This window comes from Cricetulus griseus, chromosome 2, assembly GCF_003668045.3.
Source record: "Cricetulus griseus strain 17A/GY chromosome 2, alternate assembly CriGri-PICRH-1.0, whole genome shotgun sequence".
NCBI lineage: Eukaryota > Metazoa > Chordata > Mammalia > Rodentia > Cricetidae > Cricetulus > Cricetulus griseus.
The window spans coordinates 243,843,766-243,864,068 of NC_048595.1; the positions used below are offsets into that span (position 1 = coordinate 243,843,766).

Below are 20,303 nucleotides of genomic sequence, written 5' to 3' on the forward strand. Positions count from 1 at the left end.
GGATGTCTCTGAACTTCTAATCCTCCAGCCTGCAACTCTGGGACTACAGGCATGTGCCACCACACCCAATTCATGTGGTAGCAGGGATCAAACTCAGGGTTTGGTGTGGCTAAGCAAGCTCTCTCTACCAGTGGAGTTACATCACCAGCTCCCAAAGCTGATTCTCAATAGCTCATTCATCGCATCACTGAATGGCCACTGGAAAGAACAGACAGTCCATTAGGTGCCTCTCTATAATGATGGCCACGAAGTGGTGTCACACGGGTACAAATCCTTGGGTACCTGTCTGTAATGATGTCCATGAAATGATGTCACACTGGTCCATTATCTATCTACCCATCCATCTGTGCATTTCTCTGCTTGTCCATTCATCTACTGCTTGTCTATCTGTCCATACACTCATCTATCCAAACATCTATCTGTATATCCATCCATCTAGATCTGTCATCACTTTACTATGTAATAATAAAAATATATGTTTCACATACAATATAAAAAATACTTAGGAAGGCATATTCCAAGCATAACAAGTGGTCTCTAGAGAGAAGATATGAGTTGTGATGTAGAGGAGGAAATGACTTTTTTTCTCTGCATATTTCATAATTCAATGGCAATTCTAGAATTTTCAAATAAAACAGACACAATGGAGAGGGCAAGTAGATTGGTGTAAAAGCTGAATGTAAAGGTAAATTCATTAGCATTGCCTAATAAACTTTGTGCTACATATTAGTAACAGTCTAGTTTTCTAAATTTTTCCTTGACTTCTCTATTTAGTTCTATATAAACTTGAGAAAACTACCCAGACAAAAGAATCCACATTGTATGTAGATAGATGAATTGATACATAGAATTTGCTTTAATTTGGGAAATTTGGAGCCCTAACCAGAATGAAGTTGTGGCTAAAGCTCAGCCACATGCTGAACACCACTCTGGAATGTCAGTCTATATGTTAATCTCAGCCACTCCATGCCAAATGTCATCCAGAGAGGTCAGTCTATATATTTTCTAAAAGGTTACTAACCAGGCAAATCACCCCTCGGTATCTATGAGCAATGTCTCTAGGGTCTTCCCAGAGATGCTAGCATCCTCAGATGCCCAAATCCCCTACAAAATGATGCAGTCTTAGTATGTAACTTACATTATCTTTCTGCATATTTTGAATCATCTCTGCATTACTTATAATGCAGTGCTTTGCCTTACAATGCAAGTGAACTAAGGATAGCTATTATACTGAATTATTAAGAGAATAAACAAAAATATCTGTACATGATTAAAAGAGACACTTTATTTTCTTTTTTAACCCATAGTAGGTTGGGTCAAGAAACTTCCATGGAACCTCTGGATAAGGTTGTATTTCTTTTCCCAATTAAAAAAACAAAACAAAAAATTCCTTGTTTTTTGAATACAGAGACTTTGGTTTGTATATATTTGCACAAACATTTTCTTGTAATGTTTTCTTCATTAATTTTTCTTGGAAATTTTTCTTCATTAATATTCAACCATCTCTACTGAAATTTATTTCATCACAGAGCCCAAACCTAAACCAATTTTGATAATTAAAGCACATTTATATTTCCACTGCAAAACTAATTATATCAAAAAGATGGACAAAACCAAAGATGGAAACCAAAGGGGCAGCAGATATAAAAGATAGTTATGAAATAAGCTTGATCTACAGAATAATAATATTTTTGTGTGTGCAGTTTTGTAGACCAGATTAGCCTTGAACTCATAGAGATATGCCCGCCTCTGCTTTTTTAGTGCTGGGATTAAAGCCATGCACCACAACTACCTGGCAATAATAAATACCTTTAAACATGCCTTGGCAGTTTGTGTTCCAATGTATTCAGGAGAGAAGATGAAATTGCTTGCCTTACTCTATGTAAAAGATAAATGTTATCATTTTAGGAAACTGTTTAAGGAAATTGTTAGTAAAGGAATTGATTGTCTACAGAATGCATAATTTCTGGTGTGTTCTTCATAACATAATATTACTCTAAAATGATGTGAGTTATTTTAATGGAATGCCATTCATTATCTAACCCTTAAAAATATGGTTGAATTTTTTCACATAAGCAGTGCATAAAACTTAATAAAATAAACCATAAATCGTAATATGAAATTATATTAAGATCATCAAATAATGTTTAACCCAAGAATATAAAATTGGTAAGTGGTGAAGCTATCTTCTCTCCGATAAAACTCACTGAAGTACAGAATATCTGGTGGAGAGTTAATCATGCTTTCCTATGGCTCACATACACAGATACAGAGGAATGCATTTTCTCTAGCGCTATGTGAAGTTAGCAAATAGCGTCACTCACATGAATAGTATTTCTCTGGAACGTCAGTGGGTCTCAGTCGAGCAGCAGGTCCATAGACAACTTTAATATTGTTCACATCCCCCAAATACTTATTCAGGTACACATACTTCTTACAGCTGCCTTGTTCCATGCCTGGGGAAATAAGCCACAGTACATGTTGAAAATTGACTAAAGAAAGCAACACATAAAGCATAATTTCTTTCACCTGCAGAATTTGCTTTTTTTTACTTTGTTGTTGTTGGGTTTTTTTATTGTTGTTTTGTTTGGTTGGTTGTTTTCTGTTTGAGACATGGTCTCTCTATGTAGTCTGGAACTCACTACACAGACCAAGCTGGCCTTGATCTCACAGAGCTGCCTGCCTTGGCCACCGGATACTTCCAGAATTTAATTAATTATGTACACACATAGAATTTAGTACTCATAATAATTGAACATCTGATAAGACACAAATGCCAGCTAGATGCACAACTTTGTATTTTTCACTGTATCTCTCTTTTAAAATATTTATTATTTTTACTTATGTGTATGTGCATGTGCCTAGATGTGTATATATACCACAAATGTGTAGACGAAGCCAGAGGATATAGATCCCTTGAACTAGAGTTACCTGTGGATGCGAGCCTCCTGATATGGGTGCTGGAAAGTGAACCCAGGTCCTCTGCAAGAGCAGTTAACACTCTTAATCCCTGCATCGTCTCTCCAGACTTTCAATATATTTTCCTATTCCTTCATCCCCAAATTTGGCATTTAATTGAGTGTTCCCTCTTACTGACGAATTAAGATATCACCATGTGTGTAAATTAGGAGATGTCCTACCATACATGAAGAAGACAGTTTATCCAAATCATCTCATACTAAACTGGAATATATGTCTGAAGCATGAGATCCCTGAGCATACAATATGTTAGTATTGTTTCCTAAGACTGTTATCTACAACTATTTTTGAAGCAATATGAAGTGATATTAGCAAAACAAAACAGTAAAAAAAACTAGTTTCTACTTTCTTGCATGGATGGTCCAGTTCCAAGGCTGTATACACAATAATGTATCCCAATTAAAGCTAAATAATAGTTACCCAAAAATAATACTGGAGGTTATTAACACTTTAAATCCTGTTGTAGAATTTTCTTAAACCAGAAATTAGATAGATATGGCTGGTGTGCTCACAAGATTTTTTAATTTTATACGTTATATTTTGTATTTAATGCATTTCCCTAAAAACTATCCAAAAGAAACCACATTAAAAAAAAAGACTTACCCATAACATTCAGTAAAATAATGAAACAAAAATCAATCAAGCCAACTTTTTCAAAACACTGTATAATCCATAGAGTAACTGAATGAATTCAGATTACCATGATCTGAGACGAGGATGAGGTTCAGGCACTTATCCAAGTTCAGGTCCTTCAGGCCATCCATCAGCATGCCAACCATTCGGTCAACCTTCTGCAAGGCCTTGATAACCTAGGAATGGAAAGCAGCCTTGTGTGATGCATACACACGCAGGCCATTTCTACATATTCATAGTCTACTCAGAGGAAGGAGGGAGGGAGGGAAGGATGGAGGAAGGGAGGAGAGAGGCAGGGAGGAGAGATGGAGGGAAGGAGAAAAGAGGGAGGAGAGAGGGAAGGAGGGAGGAAGGAGGGAGAGAAGGGCTACCAAGGCATTGATAAAGTATGATAAATACTCATTAGACTAATATGGGTCAAGATCACAAAACATCTGCCCACAATTAAGAATAACATGATCCAGATTCTATATTTGCTCAACCACATATCCTGTGGTTCCTCCATTAGTTGGTCCCTCCCTGAGATCCAGATATCAAACCCAGCCTAGATTCAATTAAACCAGAATAATGCTTGCTCAAGACTAGTTTCTGGGCAGAAACCGATTCAGTCTTAATCTGCATTTCACTTTTCACAATCAATTTCTTCTTTATTTTTTAATCATTTAAATGGTCACTGTATGAGGGCAATGTTTCCTGATTTTCAAACAGATTAAAGTTAATCCTTAAGTGCTTCATCTAGCACTGTCCTTTTAAAACAGAGACTTAGACCCTCAGGAATGGAACCCCTCATTTTCTTACAAAATGCCTATATTTTGTACATTGATATTCCAAGGCTTAGGAAGAGCTAGTAATTGGTTAGGCTGCTTTTTGGCATTTTCTTTTCCTCTCACCTTATAAAGGAAGTCTTGCCTGCATTTTCTGTACTCTACCTTCACTTACAGCTTGTACATTTCAGTTTAATATGAGACAAGCTCCTTCAGTGTGCTTCTCCCCTCACAGGAAGACAGTCAAGCAACAGGGGTTTTAAACTTTAAATATTAAGGTGGTTTTGAGGTTCCAGTAATACAAAGAGAGTTGAATAGAGTTTATAGGTTGATGAATATGATTTGAAAAGTAGTGGGCTCCATCCTGAACAAGAACACATCAGAGAAAACAGGAAAATGAGCAAATCAGAAAGGGTTGCACCAATCTTAACCATATGATCTAATAAACATTTATTTTTATAGCCAAACTGATCTTGTCATGGACTCTAGGTATCAGTGAAATAATAGAAATTAATAATTAAAATAATGAAAATCACACTGGCTGCCTGGTCAATTGTCCAAACCATGGCAATAACCATGGAAAGAAACAGTGAGTTTCTCTAGATCTACTGTGATAAGACTAAGTTCTGGTCACACTGCTTCATAACCCCTGTCTCTAGCAAGGAGCATATCTGCCTTTTACTGACTACAGGGTCAAAGCAAGGGACGGTGAGGCTGCTTACTGCTGCGGAGCTGTGGGACACACATTCTGGTGGAAAGACTACAAAGGACAGAAACAGTCCTGGCTGAGAAGCAGTAGTTCCCCTCTCTTTTGCCTGACATGAAAGCAATACAAAATAGTATCTTCTCTTTCAAAGGGTTTGACTCCATGCCAGACACAGGGCCAGAAAAATAAGGAAAGATGGTCTATTCAGTGGTTTAAATTCAAGGGCGGTGGGGGGGGGGGAGGCACTGCCTATCCCTAATACTAAATTCAACAATATTGCATTTAGACTAAGGAGCACAGATAGGGCTACCCAATGGACATGCCAGACGAGTGATAAGAATCCTAAACACTCAAAAACTATCCAGCCCAGGTCACTTGAGCAGGGAACTAGCACGAATTTGGGGTGCAGGGCTTGTAGTCTAGACTCATAGGAGACAACAGATACCTAGACAACACCCCCTCTTCCTCTTCTTATGCCCAACAGGATTCCCAAGTCCTGAGTTTCTATGCCCATCTTGGGCTATAGCAAAGAATTCATGTATCAGAAGGAAACAGAACATGCAAACACAGAGAAGCTCAAGTCACCTTGGGGGCTAATGTTTGCTGCACTCCAGGATATGCAAATGTCACATCTCGCTATGCAAATGACATGCAATGTGAGCTGTGAAGGCTCTTAAGTGTTGCTTTAAACTACAAACTACAGTGAATGTGGCCAGATCCTGGCTAAGTTCCTAAACCTCGGCTGGCCACACAAGACATTATGATCTTTTCTCCCTAGGCTACTGGTTCCCATCTCCAGTGTCACACTAACATAAACAATGCTGTTGGCCTGGTTCTGTACTTTTGGTAGCATCCTCCATCCTTTCAAGTCCTAGCTTTGTTAGAAGCACAGCTCTCAGGCAGGATAGGGTCATCTGAGAAGGAGAAGAGGCTATTTCTGACACGAGGCTCACTACCTGACACTTCCATACAAATTTGGAGACTTGGATACTGAAAGACTTCTCCAAAAGCACTCAAGTTTGAGGGCAAAGAGAGAGGATATGGAGTAGAGAAAAGATTTGGAATTGAAAAGTCAGGTGGAGTGATGGTGCATGACTTTGATTCCAGCTCTCAGGAGGAGAGGCAGGCAGATATCTAAGATTAAGGCCAGCCTGGTCTACAGATCGAGTTCCAGGACAGCCAGGGCTACACAGAGAAACCCTATCTTGAAAAAAAAAAAAAAAACAGAATTGAAAATTCACAATTTAGTTCAACAGTTCAATTTAGCACTGTAAAAATGTAATCAATACCAGCTCTTAGCTCTTGTTTTGTTTAAGTTGTTCTCTTTGGTTAAGTAGAATTTTATGTAATACTCCCTCTTTCCATAAACTACAGCATTTTACTTTCCAGAAATCATAGTACCTTACACAATATTCTAGAAGCCCACTCCAAGGACACTAAGCTTAATGAGGCAAACATACACAGATAAGAATGAACTTACCTCACTGCTGACAGGTCCGTGTGAGTGCCCTGAGGAATCAGGTTCTTCTAAATACAGAGTGTAAAAGTGTGGTCTAAATCAAACAGTATCAAAATGTAATATTTTACGAACACATTGAAAAACAGAATGGAAAGAATAATTCAACAGTTGATCCTGATTAAAAATCCTACAGCACCAGGGTAACATTACTAAAGTTCTGAGGAATTATTTACAAGCTTGGGATTCTTCAAAATGAAGCCAGCATTTCTCAGTTTCTTTGGATATAAGACATCAGAGCAAGGGCTGGAGAGTTGGCTCAGAGGATAAGAGCACTGGTTGTTCTTACAGAGGACCAGAGTTCAATTCCCAGCACCCACATGACAGCTCAGAACTGTCTATAACTCCAGTTCCAAAGGATCTGACACTCTCCCATAGACATCTAGGCAGAATACCAATGCACATAAAATAAACTATTTTGGCTGGGCAGTGGTGGAACAAGCCTTTAACCCCAGCACTTGGGAGGCAGAGGCAGGCAGATTTCTATGAGTTTGAGGCCAGTCTGGTCTGCAGAACTAGTTCTAAGATAGCCAGGGCTATACAAAGAAACCTTGTCTTGAAAAAAAAAGACATCAGTTTTGTTATTGTCAGTTTGTTAGAAGCATACAATATCTATAAAACATACCTTTCAGAGATAGGAAGCTGCAGCCACTTAAGAACAGCTAAAATTCTTTCTTCAAATGGTACTGACCTACAATTAAAGATAAGCAAATTGAAACAAATCTGCAATAACTCTATATCAAACGTAAATACTTTTCTCATTGGAAATAATATTAAGTGTAACCAAAGGAAGCCAAGACACCTACTGCATTTGAAATTATTTGAGATTTATTTGCCATCCTGTGATTCCAGTGCTCAAGAAACTAATGCAGAAATAATGTAGTCTGAGGTCAGGCTGGACAATAGAGAAAGACCCTGCCCCACAGACCCTACACCCCCCCCCCAAGTGTTATTTTCAAACTTAAATTTGCTTTTCTAATGAAGACCAGAATTTAACTTTATACAAAAAAAAGTTGTGACTGGGTTTAAGGAGTTGTTTCTTGTCTTCTTTTGAGGTATTATACATTCAGTTGAAAACAGTCACTGTCACATGAGGAGCTAGCTAATGCCTCAGAGGACTCACTCGCTGGTGACTGGGAAGCAGACACAGGGAGAGCAGGTAACAGTCCTCCAGGAAACTTTCCTTTAATGAAATTAGTTCTGCTTCCTCTGAACACTGAGTTTTGTTAGCATAGTCCACAGTTCTCCCCAACACCCACATACAATCAACTATGATCTTCATTACATCTTGGAAATCTAGTTTATCCCTCACTAATCTGTGGACTCACCCAGGCTAGTGTGAAGGTCAGCTCATCAGAGCTCATTGACAATCTCAATCTAAGAGAGGAAAACCATGGCAAGCAGCAAGAGGGACAGACAGCACTCTCTGCTTCTGTGAAGCACACAGACCACACAGCATGAGATGACCAAAGAAATACCATCCTTTCCCAGCCTAGGATTTGTCAACATTTTTGACTCTCTCAGGTATATTGTATTGTTGTTTCATCATAAATTTCAAAAGTATAAAAGGAACTATTTTGGTAGTTTTGCTAAAATCAACCAAAAGAAGTCTTCCTTAAAATGTATGTATGATTTTGAAAATCAGAGAGGCTATGTTAATAGCCCTTATATTAGACAGCAAATATATTGAAGTAATTTAGAAATGGAAATACAAAGATGTAACAATCTTCTTTTCAACAGTGTTCCAAATTCCACCCTTCAGTAGCTCCTACCTATGCATGATTTACTGCGTCTGTGCTTCCTTGTCTTGTTCTGTTGCTTCCTAGAGATAAAACATGTAGTGCCTCTATGCTCGGAGCTCTGTTTCTCCCTTGACCCTCCCTCCCTCCTTCCCCGCCTCCCTGTCCCTCCTTCTCTCTATCTCCCTCTCTCTCTTCCTCCCCCTCAGTCTCCCCCTCCCTCCCCCCCTTCTCTCTCTCTGTCTCCCTCCTTCCTTCTCTGTGTGTGTGTTTTTTCTTTATTTTTTTTTAATTTACTTTATTTGAAACAGAGACTGAGCATGAAACTCAGGATGGCCTTGAATTCACATAGGCTGGCCTTGATCCCACTCTGTAGCCTAGGCTGGCCTGGAACTCAACCATCCTGCCTCAGTGCCTAGCCACTTGAATTACAACAAAGTCTTATACCAACCTGCCCATTATTACCTCATTTTCTTAAATCCCTGCCCAAGGATTTGAACACATTTTATCTGTGTTTCTACAAAATGCTGGTCTTGTTTTACTTTGTATTTATCATCCATCTAAACTCCGGTTTTTTTGTTTGTTTGTTTTTTTTGTTGTTGTTGTTTTAAAAAGTCTTTATCCTAAAGACCTTTACTTCACAGTATCATTCAAATGTTGGAACTCAGGACAAAATAAAAAGAAGAGTACAAGAGAAATATAAGTTGTTTTATACACAAAACCTAGGAAAGGTTCCTCTACACCTACCCATTATACACTTTGTAGATATCTGGAAAAATTCCATCAATTTCCACATCTGATCCTGGCCAGAAGTATGTGCCAGATTTGACCTGCTGACGATTAGCTGTGACCCAAATCTGGGGAAGAAAATGGAAGGAAGTTAGATAATGAAAGCATTAATTTCTGAAGAGACAGAGAGCATTATCAATGCATTCTTCTCTGATGATGCAATGTTTTCAAGGTAAATAAGCTCCAGCAGTAAGATTACAATAACCATGTATGCGAAGTATAGCAGCAAACCATGGGAGTTAAAATATCTAGCACCTTAGCATCACTCCATATTATTTAACAAAAGTCAAATGTTTGAGAAGCTGAAAATATTAACTACACTAGTTTGATCATTACATAGTGTGTACACGCATCAAATTATCACACTGTGCACCATAAGCATATAAAGGTAAGTGCTAATTAATAAAAAACTATCATGCCAAACAACGAGTACTAGAAGAGAGAGGACTCAAGCTAGAAAAGAGAAAAAGAGGGAGGGAGGGAGGGAAGAAGGAGGACAGCATAACCCAAATCTATCTCTAAAGTTAACTGATCTTAAACTATGCAATCATACGTACACATGGAGTATCAACATTGGCCTGGACTACAGAAGGGTGGCCAGGGGTGCAGGGAGATCAAATAGGTTGCTAAAATTCCCAGGGCATTGGTTTATTTTTTTTCTGATTCAAATAAGTAAGATTAACAAACCATCTCAGTAGCCATAACAAGCAGCTTACCGGCTGTCCTTTGTACCACAAAGGGTTGAATTTCTCTTTACTTTTCAGTGAGAAAGAAGCATTCATTTTGGGGTCATACATCTTGTTGTCTATTATGCCATGGGATTCTGGATAAAGTCCCTAAGGAAGATTGATTGCAGATTATAGCTCACATTGCAAAACAAATTATTTCATTCTGATCTCGCTGATCTGAAATTGAATTATTCTCTTGAACAATGCAACAATGCTTCAATTATATCCCCCTGATACGAACACAAAAAGACGAAATGCCCACTCACCGTGACGATGGTGTAATGATTGGGAAATGTTTTTGTAGGGTATACAGGCCTCATGTTTTTAGTGTATGCTCCACAGTTTTCTAGACAGAAAAAAAAGCAGATGTTGCTATTAGGCATATCATAGGAAGTAATTATCCCAGGATGCAGAGCAAGCAGCCATCAAACTTCAAAACAAATGAAAAGTAACACCATTACTACAATGATAAAAATGTATGATTATTTATTTCTCTCTCTTTCCCTCACTTCCACGTACCCAGGATGGCATCAAGTTTGGTGTACAGCAAAGGAGAACTTGAGCTTCCTGGTTGCTGCACCCACCTCCTCCGTGCTAGGATTATAGTTATCCACCGTGGTGCCTGGTTTATGCAGTTCCAGGGATTTAACCCAGAGTTTCACGAGTGCTGGCCAAGCACTCTACCATCTGAGCCACATCTCCAGACCTTTTCTTTGTCACAAAACAGTAAACAAGTGATTGAGCCAACTAAGCAGTTTGCCTACATTTATCAATTCTAGAAGGACAATTTGTAATAACATGATGCTTATAAGATCTTCATACTTAGTGACCAAATAGCTAAATTATAATAAGTGTAAGGAAAAGAGGCGACACTCTCAGCTAGTCTGCAAATGAAGATTAAAAAGGTGCAGCAGTTGAGATGACATTGTCCCAGACTATAAAGCACGAACCAGCCATCCAGAAATGAGCTTGTTAGCTACTTCAAAACCAGAAGGCATATGAGTCAAGGAGAGCCTAGGAGTCAGACACTGCTGGTGGATGTCCTCCTGGGTTAGCTCTGTGTCTCACTTTCTGCACTGTCTACTGTTGGGGGAGGAACATACAATTGAGGCTTCCAGTATTTCAAATACAGTATCTGAAAATGTTCCCCAGATCTGTGTGTGCCTGCATATGTATGACCATCCTAAGGGCTCTAAGTCACCAACCTCAACCCCCCACCCACCCACCACACCCAGTTACCCAGTGCTGCAGTTTAAGCTAACTAAGCCTTGATTCTGTTTAAATGTCACACATAGGTGCTGACAGCTCCTTGACTTTGAATTCAGGAGCTATGCAGGGGCCTTGGAGACAAGTTTCCTCAGGAAGGGTCAAAGGGCTGGCCAAAACCTACCAAGTCCACAGCCTGATTTATGTCAAGTATCGTATTTGAAAAAGGTTATCTTCCAGGTAGCCATTAAAAACTTAAAATTTTAAATTAACACGGAATGATGATATGCACATGCATTTGCTGAGAGTAGTTTAATTTTATATTTAAAACAACATAATGTATTTGTCTGGGAGATATTTTAGAATCCCAGAAGAGTACTGCAGATAAGTGCAGGTATCTACTTATATTTCAGGCCCATAGAACACTAGAGCAACTGTTAAGCACTAACAACTAACAAAGTCTTAACACATGTCACATTCATTTATGCCCTTCCCTCTTCCAATGATGACGCCATAGCTGACTAATAACCAGATTTAAAGCTTTAGTTCCAACATTAAGAAAAGACTATCTTGTTTCATCAGTAATTTGGAGACTAGTTTTTTTCAATAACTCTTTAAGATAAAGAAATTGAAGGTGGGCATGACTCTGCATGCCTGTAACCTGGGGACTTGGGAGGTGAAGGTCAGAAGATCAGGAAGTCAAGGCTATCTTTGGTTACACAGCTCTTCTAAGGCTAGCCTAGATTACACAAGACCTTGTCTCAAAAATAGAAAAGATGGAATTGGACATATATTCAATTTGACCCAAATATATTCAATTTGCCCCAAACAATAGCAGAGGCTAGCTGACCACTTTTGTACCCTACATGAGTAGTATATTAGTTTTCAGATTTTCAGCTTTTGAGATTCTATTTTAACATGAATATTCAGGCCATCACTAAATAATTTTTTTCCAAAGAACACAAAATTCTCAAAAAGAATAAATATGAGTAGCCATGGTCAAAGGTTAAGACACTAGGAAAACTGGTTAAGTTGGAAGTATTTTCAGGGAAATTTTCAAAGATCTACAATATCACGACCAGTGCTGTCATGGGTTTACTGCCGTGTAATGGAGAAGTTTGGTAAACTAGTGAGAGGCTTACACAGTACTTTTCCAAGACAAGGCTGCCTCCCTCACCCATCTCCAAAGTCGTGACCCTCCAGGACTCAATTCTGAAGTTACTCACTCAGCTTGCTAATAACAGGAAGAAATCCACCCCAGGTGTGTAAATATTCAGCTCTGAATCCATCCAAAGAAAATAAGAGAGTAGGAGGTGAGTCAAACCTGGTAATGAGAAAAAGAAAAATGTGTAAGGAGGCAAAGCAAAGACACAGCCAATAAAGATGGCCTCTCCCTGGCTCTACCAGAGGGAAGGCTTCTCAGTCAGTCAGCATGCAGTTTAGGTAGGCCAAAAAGTCAGCAAGAAGACCCAAGAGAATGTCTTACATACATTTATATTTGTATTTATATTTATATACATATTTTATCAAAGAGTAATTCGCATGCATGTATCATCAATAATACTTAAAGAATCCATACCATTTCAAGCTACCACACAAAAACTTCAATCATGGTTCCTGCCATTCTAAAAGATCGGTCAAATGCCACTGTCACATTATAGGATTTTCATACTTCCTACAAAAATAAATTTAAAAAAATAGCCTTGCCTAAACTACATTTTTCCAAACTTCTGTCTTACCTTCAGTAGATGGTGCTTCATTAGTCATAAAGCATACGTATTGGTTTGGCTTTTGTTGCTTTCCTTTTATAGGCTGACAGCCTCACCCAGGTCCTCACTAATGCTTGACAAGTGCTTTCCCACTAAGCCAAATCCGTGGCCTTATTTAATTTTTTAAGTTCAATATATTTCAAACAGATAACTACATGGTACAGAAGCTTGAGAAATATTGCATCGAGCATCGACATGATATATAGCTAGGGATGTTCACAGAGAAAGACACAGAAGATGTGTGACACAGAAAGCTGAAAAGAACACCACATACTTGGTGAACTTGGCAAAAGAGAATGGCTGTGGATTCCAAAAAGCAGTCATGGCTCAGAAATCATGTTGTTTCGGGTTTGCTTATAATGGTAGGAAAGTTGCATTACTAGCTAACTATGTACACACTTCCCCCAGACCATTTCTCAGTACTTTAAAATCCGAGGGCAAGTGCTTTCTTTATCTCAGCTTCTCAAACCTCCCATTATAACCTCACAGCCAGACCTATAAGTGACCACACCAAAAGAAGAGCTTTGCTCTACAACCTTCAGTAACTACTGTGGAGAACATAGCTCTCCAGGAGATCATAGTTAACCATGTATAGTCTCAGCGAATACACACAATTATGTCAATAAACAAGAAACATAATAGCAGGTTAGTGGACCACCAGGTAAATATTCTGACATAAAAATACCCAGAATATTATGCTCTAAACTATAGTAGGAATTGTTTTTGCCACTAAAGGGCTTATATTACATTTCGAACAATGATCAATGCTTAGAAAGAAAAATTCAGCAAGTCTAAATTTTTAGTACATCTCTACATTAAGAAAACAAAAATCAAACAGCTTAGAGAGGAACTCCCCATTAAAAAAAAAAACTTGTGATGAGAAACTATTTAGATTAGGTTTAGTTTTTGTTCTAATTACTACTGCTTCAAACCAAAAAGTTGTATGATAAAATGAAGTACACATATGAAGAAAACAGGCAAAAATACAGATTTAATGTGTTTTAAAGTCTGGAGGACATTATTTTATACTGGTAAAGAATTTATTTCTTCACATAAATAGTTCAATAAAGGACCCAGATCAATTATAAAACTCATGTAGCTTTCTCTCATAGATGTGTTATTTATTCCAAAATGTATGCAATTGCAAAAAAAATTAAAAGAACCATAATTTGCTACAAGTTCAACATGAAAACTCCCAAAAGAGAGCTACGATATTTGCTTCCAAAGAAGGTTACAAATACCACACCACCAGTAGTCATGGATAACAAATTCTGTTATTCATGGTATGTCTCTTTCTCCTAGTTTCCAGAGTCGGGTTCACACCACGGTCCTCTGCAGAACCAGCAGTGAACACAACGTCTGGTGAAAACTGATGTTTAATTAGCCAATGACTTATTACTATTTTTAATCTTAATTTAGTAAGAAAAAAAGGCCCTTCTAAAGAAGGAAAAACTATGTATGTCTTAGAAGATGGTCTTACTCTGCTGGACACTGTGGCGTATCGATGTTTTCACATGCTTCTTCTACCCAACTTTGCTTCTCTGGAATATTTTCAGAAAAATAAAATAAAGTGAGCACACTTAATAATGGCAGGAATGCAATGCTTATCAGATACAGCACATAGATTCCCCAAAGCCAAACAAACAGACATCATGAGGCATGGACAGTAGAGAAATATGAATACAGAGAGTTACTCTGTTTCACAATAACACTTTACACCAGAGAGAAACCAAAATACATAACTGCAAGATTTAAATATACTACTAATCATCCCTCTGTCTCTGGATATTCTGCACCCAGGGATTCAACCAACTGCAGATTGAAAGTTTTTTTGAATTGCATCCATATTGAACATTACAGTTTATTTCCTAAACAGTGGCATATATACCAACTGTTTACAGAACACTTGCATTTATAGGTACTGTAAGTAACTAGAGAGCATTTTAAGGTATGTGTGATGATATACACAGGTTCTGTGCTAATGCTATGCCATTTCATATAAGGAACTTAGTGCCAATGGACTGGAGTATCCTCACAGGTTCTTCAAGTTGTCTCCATTGGATACAGGGACAACTAAGCCATCGTGTGAGAACTGAGACATCCTTTTCCTTTTCTAAGTCTTAATATTTTCAGGCAGAATTTCTAACCTACAGACACTCTACAAAATTGGGACTTTGGTGGCTTAGTTCACTCTCATCTAGAGTTAGGTTCTGTTAGAGATTTCAAGAAACCTTGTAATTCTTGAACAAAACATTGTTGCAGGATATATGTACACTGTGTGAAACTGGATTGCTGTGATTGGTGTAATAAAAAGCTGAATGGCCAATAGCTAAGCAGGAGGTGTAGGTGGGACTTCTAGAGCCAGAGAGGACTCTTGGAAGAAGAAAGGCAGAGCTGCCAGCCAGATACAGAGGAAGCAGCATGAGCAGCATGGAGAGATGAGGTAATGAGCAATGCAACAGAATATAGATTAAAGGAAATGGCTTGATTTAAGTTATAAGAACTAATGGGACAAGCCTAAACTATGGACAAGTTTTTATAGTTAATAATAAGCATCTATGTCATTATTTGGGAGCTGGTGGTACAGAGAAAGACTTGTTACAAAACATTATAGTACTGTCAGCACCCTTAAAGTAATTTTGAATGTCTACAGCCATTCCACCCTGAATGCACGTGACCACATCAAATCAATTTTGCACCAGCTCTGGCAATGCATGGCACCCTCTGTTACAAGGAAACCTGGGACATAAAAGTCAGCCTGATCTGGAAGTGGATCCTTACACAAGTACACTATTACGTATTAAGGCACTATCTAAATGGCATGGGGAGGGTGGTGTTTGGAAAAAAAGAATAGAAGAATGGCGCAGGTAAAATAAGGTCAAACATGCATGGACGGTAACTGTCATTAAGCTGGGTGACAAATTACACATTCTCAATTCATGTATACATTTGCACCATTTTGTAGTAAAAGTTTTTACAAGTCTTTTTCAGCAGTTATAGCCTGCCCATCGATATAACTGATACTATAATGAAAAGAACTGCAGTGCTAGTATAAAAAACAATGCCTATGCAAAAGCCCCCGAAAGCCCTGGAAGATGCCAGGGTTCTGGAGATCCCAGTGGGTGTAGGGAAGTCTGACCTTGGCACACAGAGACGTAGTTGATGCAGCAGTCATTGTGAATCTGGCAGTCATCTGAACAAGAGCACAGAAATCTGGACAACCTCTTCTCACCGCACCTGAATTTGTTGCAAGTCCATAGGTATGCTAGAAAGCAACATTAAAAAAAAAGTAAGTTTGCAGTTCAAATTCAACACATCGGTGGAATCATCACCTTCTCGGACATGAGGACGAGGGTCAATTTTATAACTGAGTCCCGAGATTCTGCAGCCACCAAGCCATTCTGAGCTAACAGCTGGTAAACATGCAGGAACACATCATTATAGTCACTAGAAACCTGGGATTTCATTGTCTTTCAACTGGGGCACATCATCATGATTGTAGAAACATAAGAAAACCTTGGCGGGCCCCGAAGTGAGAGTCAGGGTTCTCAAAGCTTAATCTAAAAGGATGCATGGCAATAAGCAACTATAATCTGACCAGTACTCCCCCAGAAGCATAGGCAGGAGAATGCCAAGTTGGAGGCCAACCAGGGATATACAGCAAGATTCTGGTGTCAATATATATAAATTTGATCCCTTCCTAATCTCACTTTCTCCTGTCTTGGTGGCTTTATTTTAAAATGTTCAGTAATTCAGTGAATAGCCAAGAATTCTTTCTGTAATAGGTCCCTAGTGAAAATATTCTCATATTTTTTAAGTATCCGTTTAGGACTTAGTTTAAATGTAAATTAAGGCACAGAGATTTTAGCATCCATGAAAAACAGACACAATTTTGTTTGGCATAAAATGTTTAACAAATATGAATTAAGTGAATATTTTTCCCAAGGTGTTGAAATGCAAAGGCTAAAGTAGAAAACATGTAGATTTTAAATTAGAAAAGAAAAAAAGCTGGGCGTTGGTGGCGCACGCCTTTAATCCCAGCACTCCGGAGGCAGAGGCAGGCAGATCTCTGTGAGTTCGAGGCCAGCCTGGTCCCCAGAGCGAGTGCCAGGATAGGCTCCAAAGCTCCACAGAGAAACCCTGTCTCGAAAAACAAAAAGCAAAAAACAAAACAAAACAAACAAAAAAAGAAAGAAAGAAAAGAAAAAAAAAGATGCTGGACATGGTGAAGCTGGTGGAGCAAGCCTTTGAGCTCTGTACTCCACAGGAAAAGTTAGGTGGATCTCTGTGAGTTCAAGTCCAGTCTGATTTACATAGCAAGTTCCAGGCCAGCAAGGACTACATAGTGAGACTTTGACTCAAAAAAATAGATGATAGATAGACAGACAGAGTAAATTTATGTCTAGAAAAAATATTTGAGTTAGCCAAATCACAGACCTGTTAAATGCACAGCGTCCCTGTGGCCTTTCCCTGATGCCTGTGACCCTACCACACTTACTTGGTTCCACACAGGTCTCCTGGAAATCCAGACAGCAGTTCCCAAGGTTGACACAGGAGCTGTCACAGCGACAGTTGCTGAATGTCCTCTCATAGCAGCGACCTTTGCAGCTTTTTACTGAAAATTATGAACAAGTTAGAGGCTGCCAATCACAAAATTCCAAAGCATGCACCAACTAAGGTACCCCGAGCCAAGACGCCATCATGGAGAGTAGCTCACTCCTGCAGTTTGGAAACCAGGCAATTTCACAAGGAGAAACAATGATTTCTAGAGTGAGGGAAAACCAACGTTCCTAGCACAGTCTGAGGAAAGGAGGCCCCATCACAGGAATCACTGTTACTTCAGATGCATCTGGCAACTGGTAAAACAGTACACACTCCCTTGAGCTCAGATTAAAATCGCTATTTTTTCAATTTCTTTGATATGAGGTGAAATGACTTCATTTCATGTATGATTACATGGGTGAACATGAAAGTCTAAGTTTTCACTTGTATCTAAGGTGTCCTAGCTAGGCCAGTAAAATTGACATAAATCAACCAATCACCAAACATTTTAGAAAAGTAATAGTATAATAACAGGGTAGTTGAACAGGACACAAATGTATTCAATTTTGAAAACTGAGTCACCAAAGAAACCCTAAGGAGTAAAGGAAGAGACACTACAGAATCAAAAGAATGACCACTGAAATTGCCTGTGGTTTACTTCCTTTACCTATATGGTGATTTTTCAGTGCTGCGTAGATCCTGATCTTGACACCAGGAAAACTCAACTTGGGATGATTTCATTTCTATTTTGAAACCAGTAATGGCAGAAAAATGCAAAACCCTCTGAGATTCTAGTCACCCAGAGATGCGAACTTGTCTCCTGGTAACCTCCAGAGTTGCTTTAGCAACCAACTCCTTGGGGCTTGGCCACATCATCCCAGTCATTCATCAGGATGTTAGAGAGAGAGAGGACAATAGGCACCATACAGGAGCCTCTGGTCATGTCTTCTTGGTTTTGTTTTTTTGTTTATGTATTTTGTTGTTGTTGCTATTGGGGGGAATTGGTTATTTTGGTCACAGGGCTTATTCTACATTTTAATATAAAATTTTATAGCCAAAAATACTTTTCATGGCTGAAATAAGATAGGACTTGAGGAAAAATTTTTAAACCAGCATCAAATTTATCAAATTCTCAATCTCTGTGAAGTACACACAGGACATGGAGATTACAGTTGTCTCAGTCACACTGTAATGATGAATACACACACACACACACATGCATGCACATATACACACAGATATAAGTGTACACACACATACACATGCATGCACATATACACACAGATGTAAGTGTACACACACACACACACACACACACAAATATACCATACTCTATAGTATTAATTACCTTCTTTAGAACAGCTTGGTTTCAACCCAAATATACAACCAAGAATCGTTGTTAGCACACATACTGACAAAACCTGTAAGGAAAGAAAAAGACTATTAGATCCTCCCCAAATCCTTCCATTTCCCCAAAAACTTCATTCTTTTTTAATGATTATGACTTTGCTAGTGAATGTGTTCCCAGATGTGACAGCTGGCCACAGGGGCCAGTTTACCCTTTTGAACATTCCAATCCATACACTCGTGGTTTATGTACTACTCTGAGAGTGTGACAAATGTTGGTGATAAACTTACTTAGATGTCAGCAAATTTCTAAATCATCCAAAGTTAATGTAACGAGGAAAACACTTGGCTACACAAAGGAATTAGCCAGAAAAATGGTAACCCTTAAAGAGGAAAATCTATTAAGAGACTCAACTCCCTCCTGCAGTCTAGAAACGTTCTAGGTCTCTCTTAGCCGTTCACTTGCAAGCCGAAAGTGAACACAGCACCCTCAGATGTATTGTGTAGGTCACGTAGGGATGGTCACGGAAGTGAAGGGGACCATATTCTGGACCTGAACGTTTCTGTGAGCTGGCTGTATGAGCTGAGGTGGTAGCTTAAGAGCTCTAAGTACCTGTTTGTTCATCTATGAAACTAGACAGCTGGGCTACACCAGTCTCTCAGAGTCCTTCCAGTGTTAATATTTTCCTACCTTCTCCCTCCCCGTGATTCTTACTTTTAAGATTTAAAAGTAAGTAGACAGAGCTTGCAACATCCAAGGCCAATGAAAACTTTGAGAGGCAGAAGACAAAGAAGAAAAATAATCCACAAGACAATCCTTTTGGTTTATTTATTTATTTATTTATTTATTTATTTATTTATTTATTTATTTTTGCAGGCTGGCATTTCCTTCAAAGCACCCTGGAATATCAGTTCACAGAGCATTTCAGCAAAACGTTCACTGAGAATGTGTCATTGTGCTCTCTCATCCCGGACTTGCAACATCTTTGCATGTATCTATGTGGCATATTCCATCTGTCAACTCCAAGAGTAGTCATGGACTTTCAGATTTCCTGGCACAGTACTCTAGCACGACACTCAAGGAACCTTTGGCAGCAGCCTACACCACATCCCAGTGCCTGTACTATCCACCTCACTGTATCTCATCACAAGAAACAGGAGTATAAACCAATTAGATACTTTGAGACACATCACAGAACTTTATGATATACTGTTATGGCTGTTTTATTTTATTATTGTTTTGATGATATTTTATCAGTTTTGATATAAGTATGTGGCTACTTTTTAAAATAGACTTTAATAGTTGAATAGAGAAAAACATACACACACACTCACACACACACACACACACACACACACACACACACACACACACACACAGAGAGAGACAGAGAGACCAGGACCATCCTAAGTTTCAGATTTCCACTGAGGATCTTGTATATATTTTATACAAAGGGGAACTATTATCATGTCCATAAAAATGGGGAATTATCAGATGAAGAAATGAATGGAAAGTAAATATAGACAAGATGAGGTATCAGAAATGGGAACTAACAGAATTCTCTGGAACCCCTAATGGGCATAT

General features: G+C 38.7%; 1 protein-coding gene across 2 annotated transcripts in view; it reads right to left on the reverse strand.

Annotated features, from left to right (window-relative positions):
- The window catches only part of Enpp1 (ectonucleotide pyrophosphatase/phosphodiesterase 1), a 58,499-nt gene that overhangs the window by 14,713 nt on the left and 23,483 nt on the right, over positions 1 to 20,303 (reverse strand). For both annotated transcript variants that reach the window (XM_027402915.2, XM_027402913.2), the window contains exons 2-13: positions 18,720 to 18,792; positions 17,328 to 17,444; positions 15,969 to 16,094; positions 14,310 to 14,370; positions 12,287 to 12,384; positions 10,121 to 10,200; positions 9,843 to 9,962; positions 9,085 to 9,194; positions 7,224 to 7,289; positions 6,563 to 6,635; positions 3,680 to 3,788; positions 2,325 to 2,456 (exon numbers count right to left, since the gene is read on the reverse strand). In XM_027402915.2, coding sequence (XP_027258716.1) covers positions 2,325 to 2,456; positions 3,680 to 3,788; positions 6,563 to 6,635; positions 7,224 to 7,289; positions 9,085 to 9,194; positions 9,843 to 9,962; positions 10,121 to 10,200; positions 12,287 to 12,384; positions 14,310 to 14,370; positions 15,969 to 16,094; positions 17,328 to 17,444; positions 18,720 to 18,792 — 1,165 coding nt within the window. The remainder of the gene's footprint in view (positions 1 to 2,324; positions 2,457 to 3,679; positions 3,789 to 6,562; positions 6,636 to 7,223; positions 7,290 to 9,084; positions 9,195 to 9,842; positions 9,963 to 10,120; positions 10,201 to 12,286; positions 12,385 to 14,309; positions 14,371 to 15,968; positions 16,095 to 17,327; positions 17,445 to 18,719; positions 18,793 to 20,303) is intronic.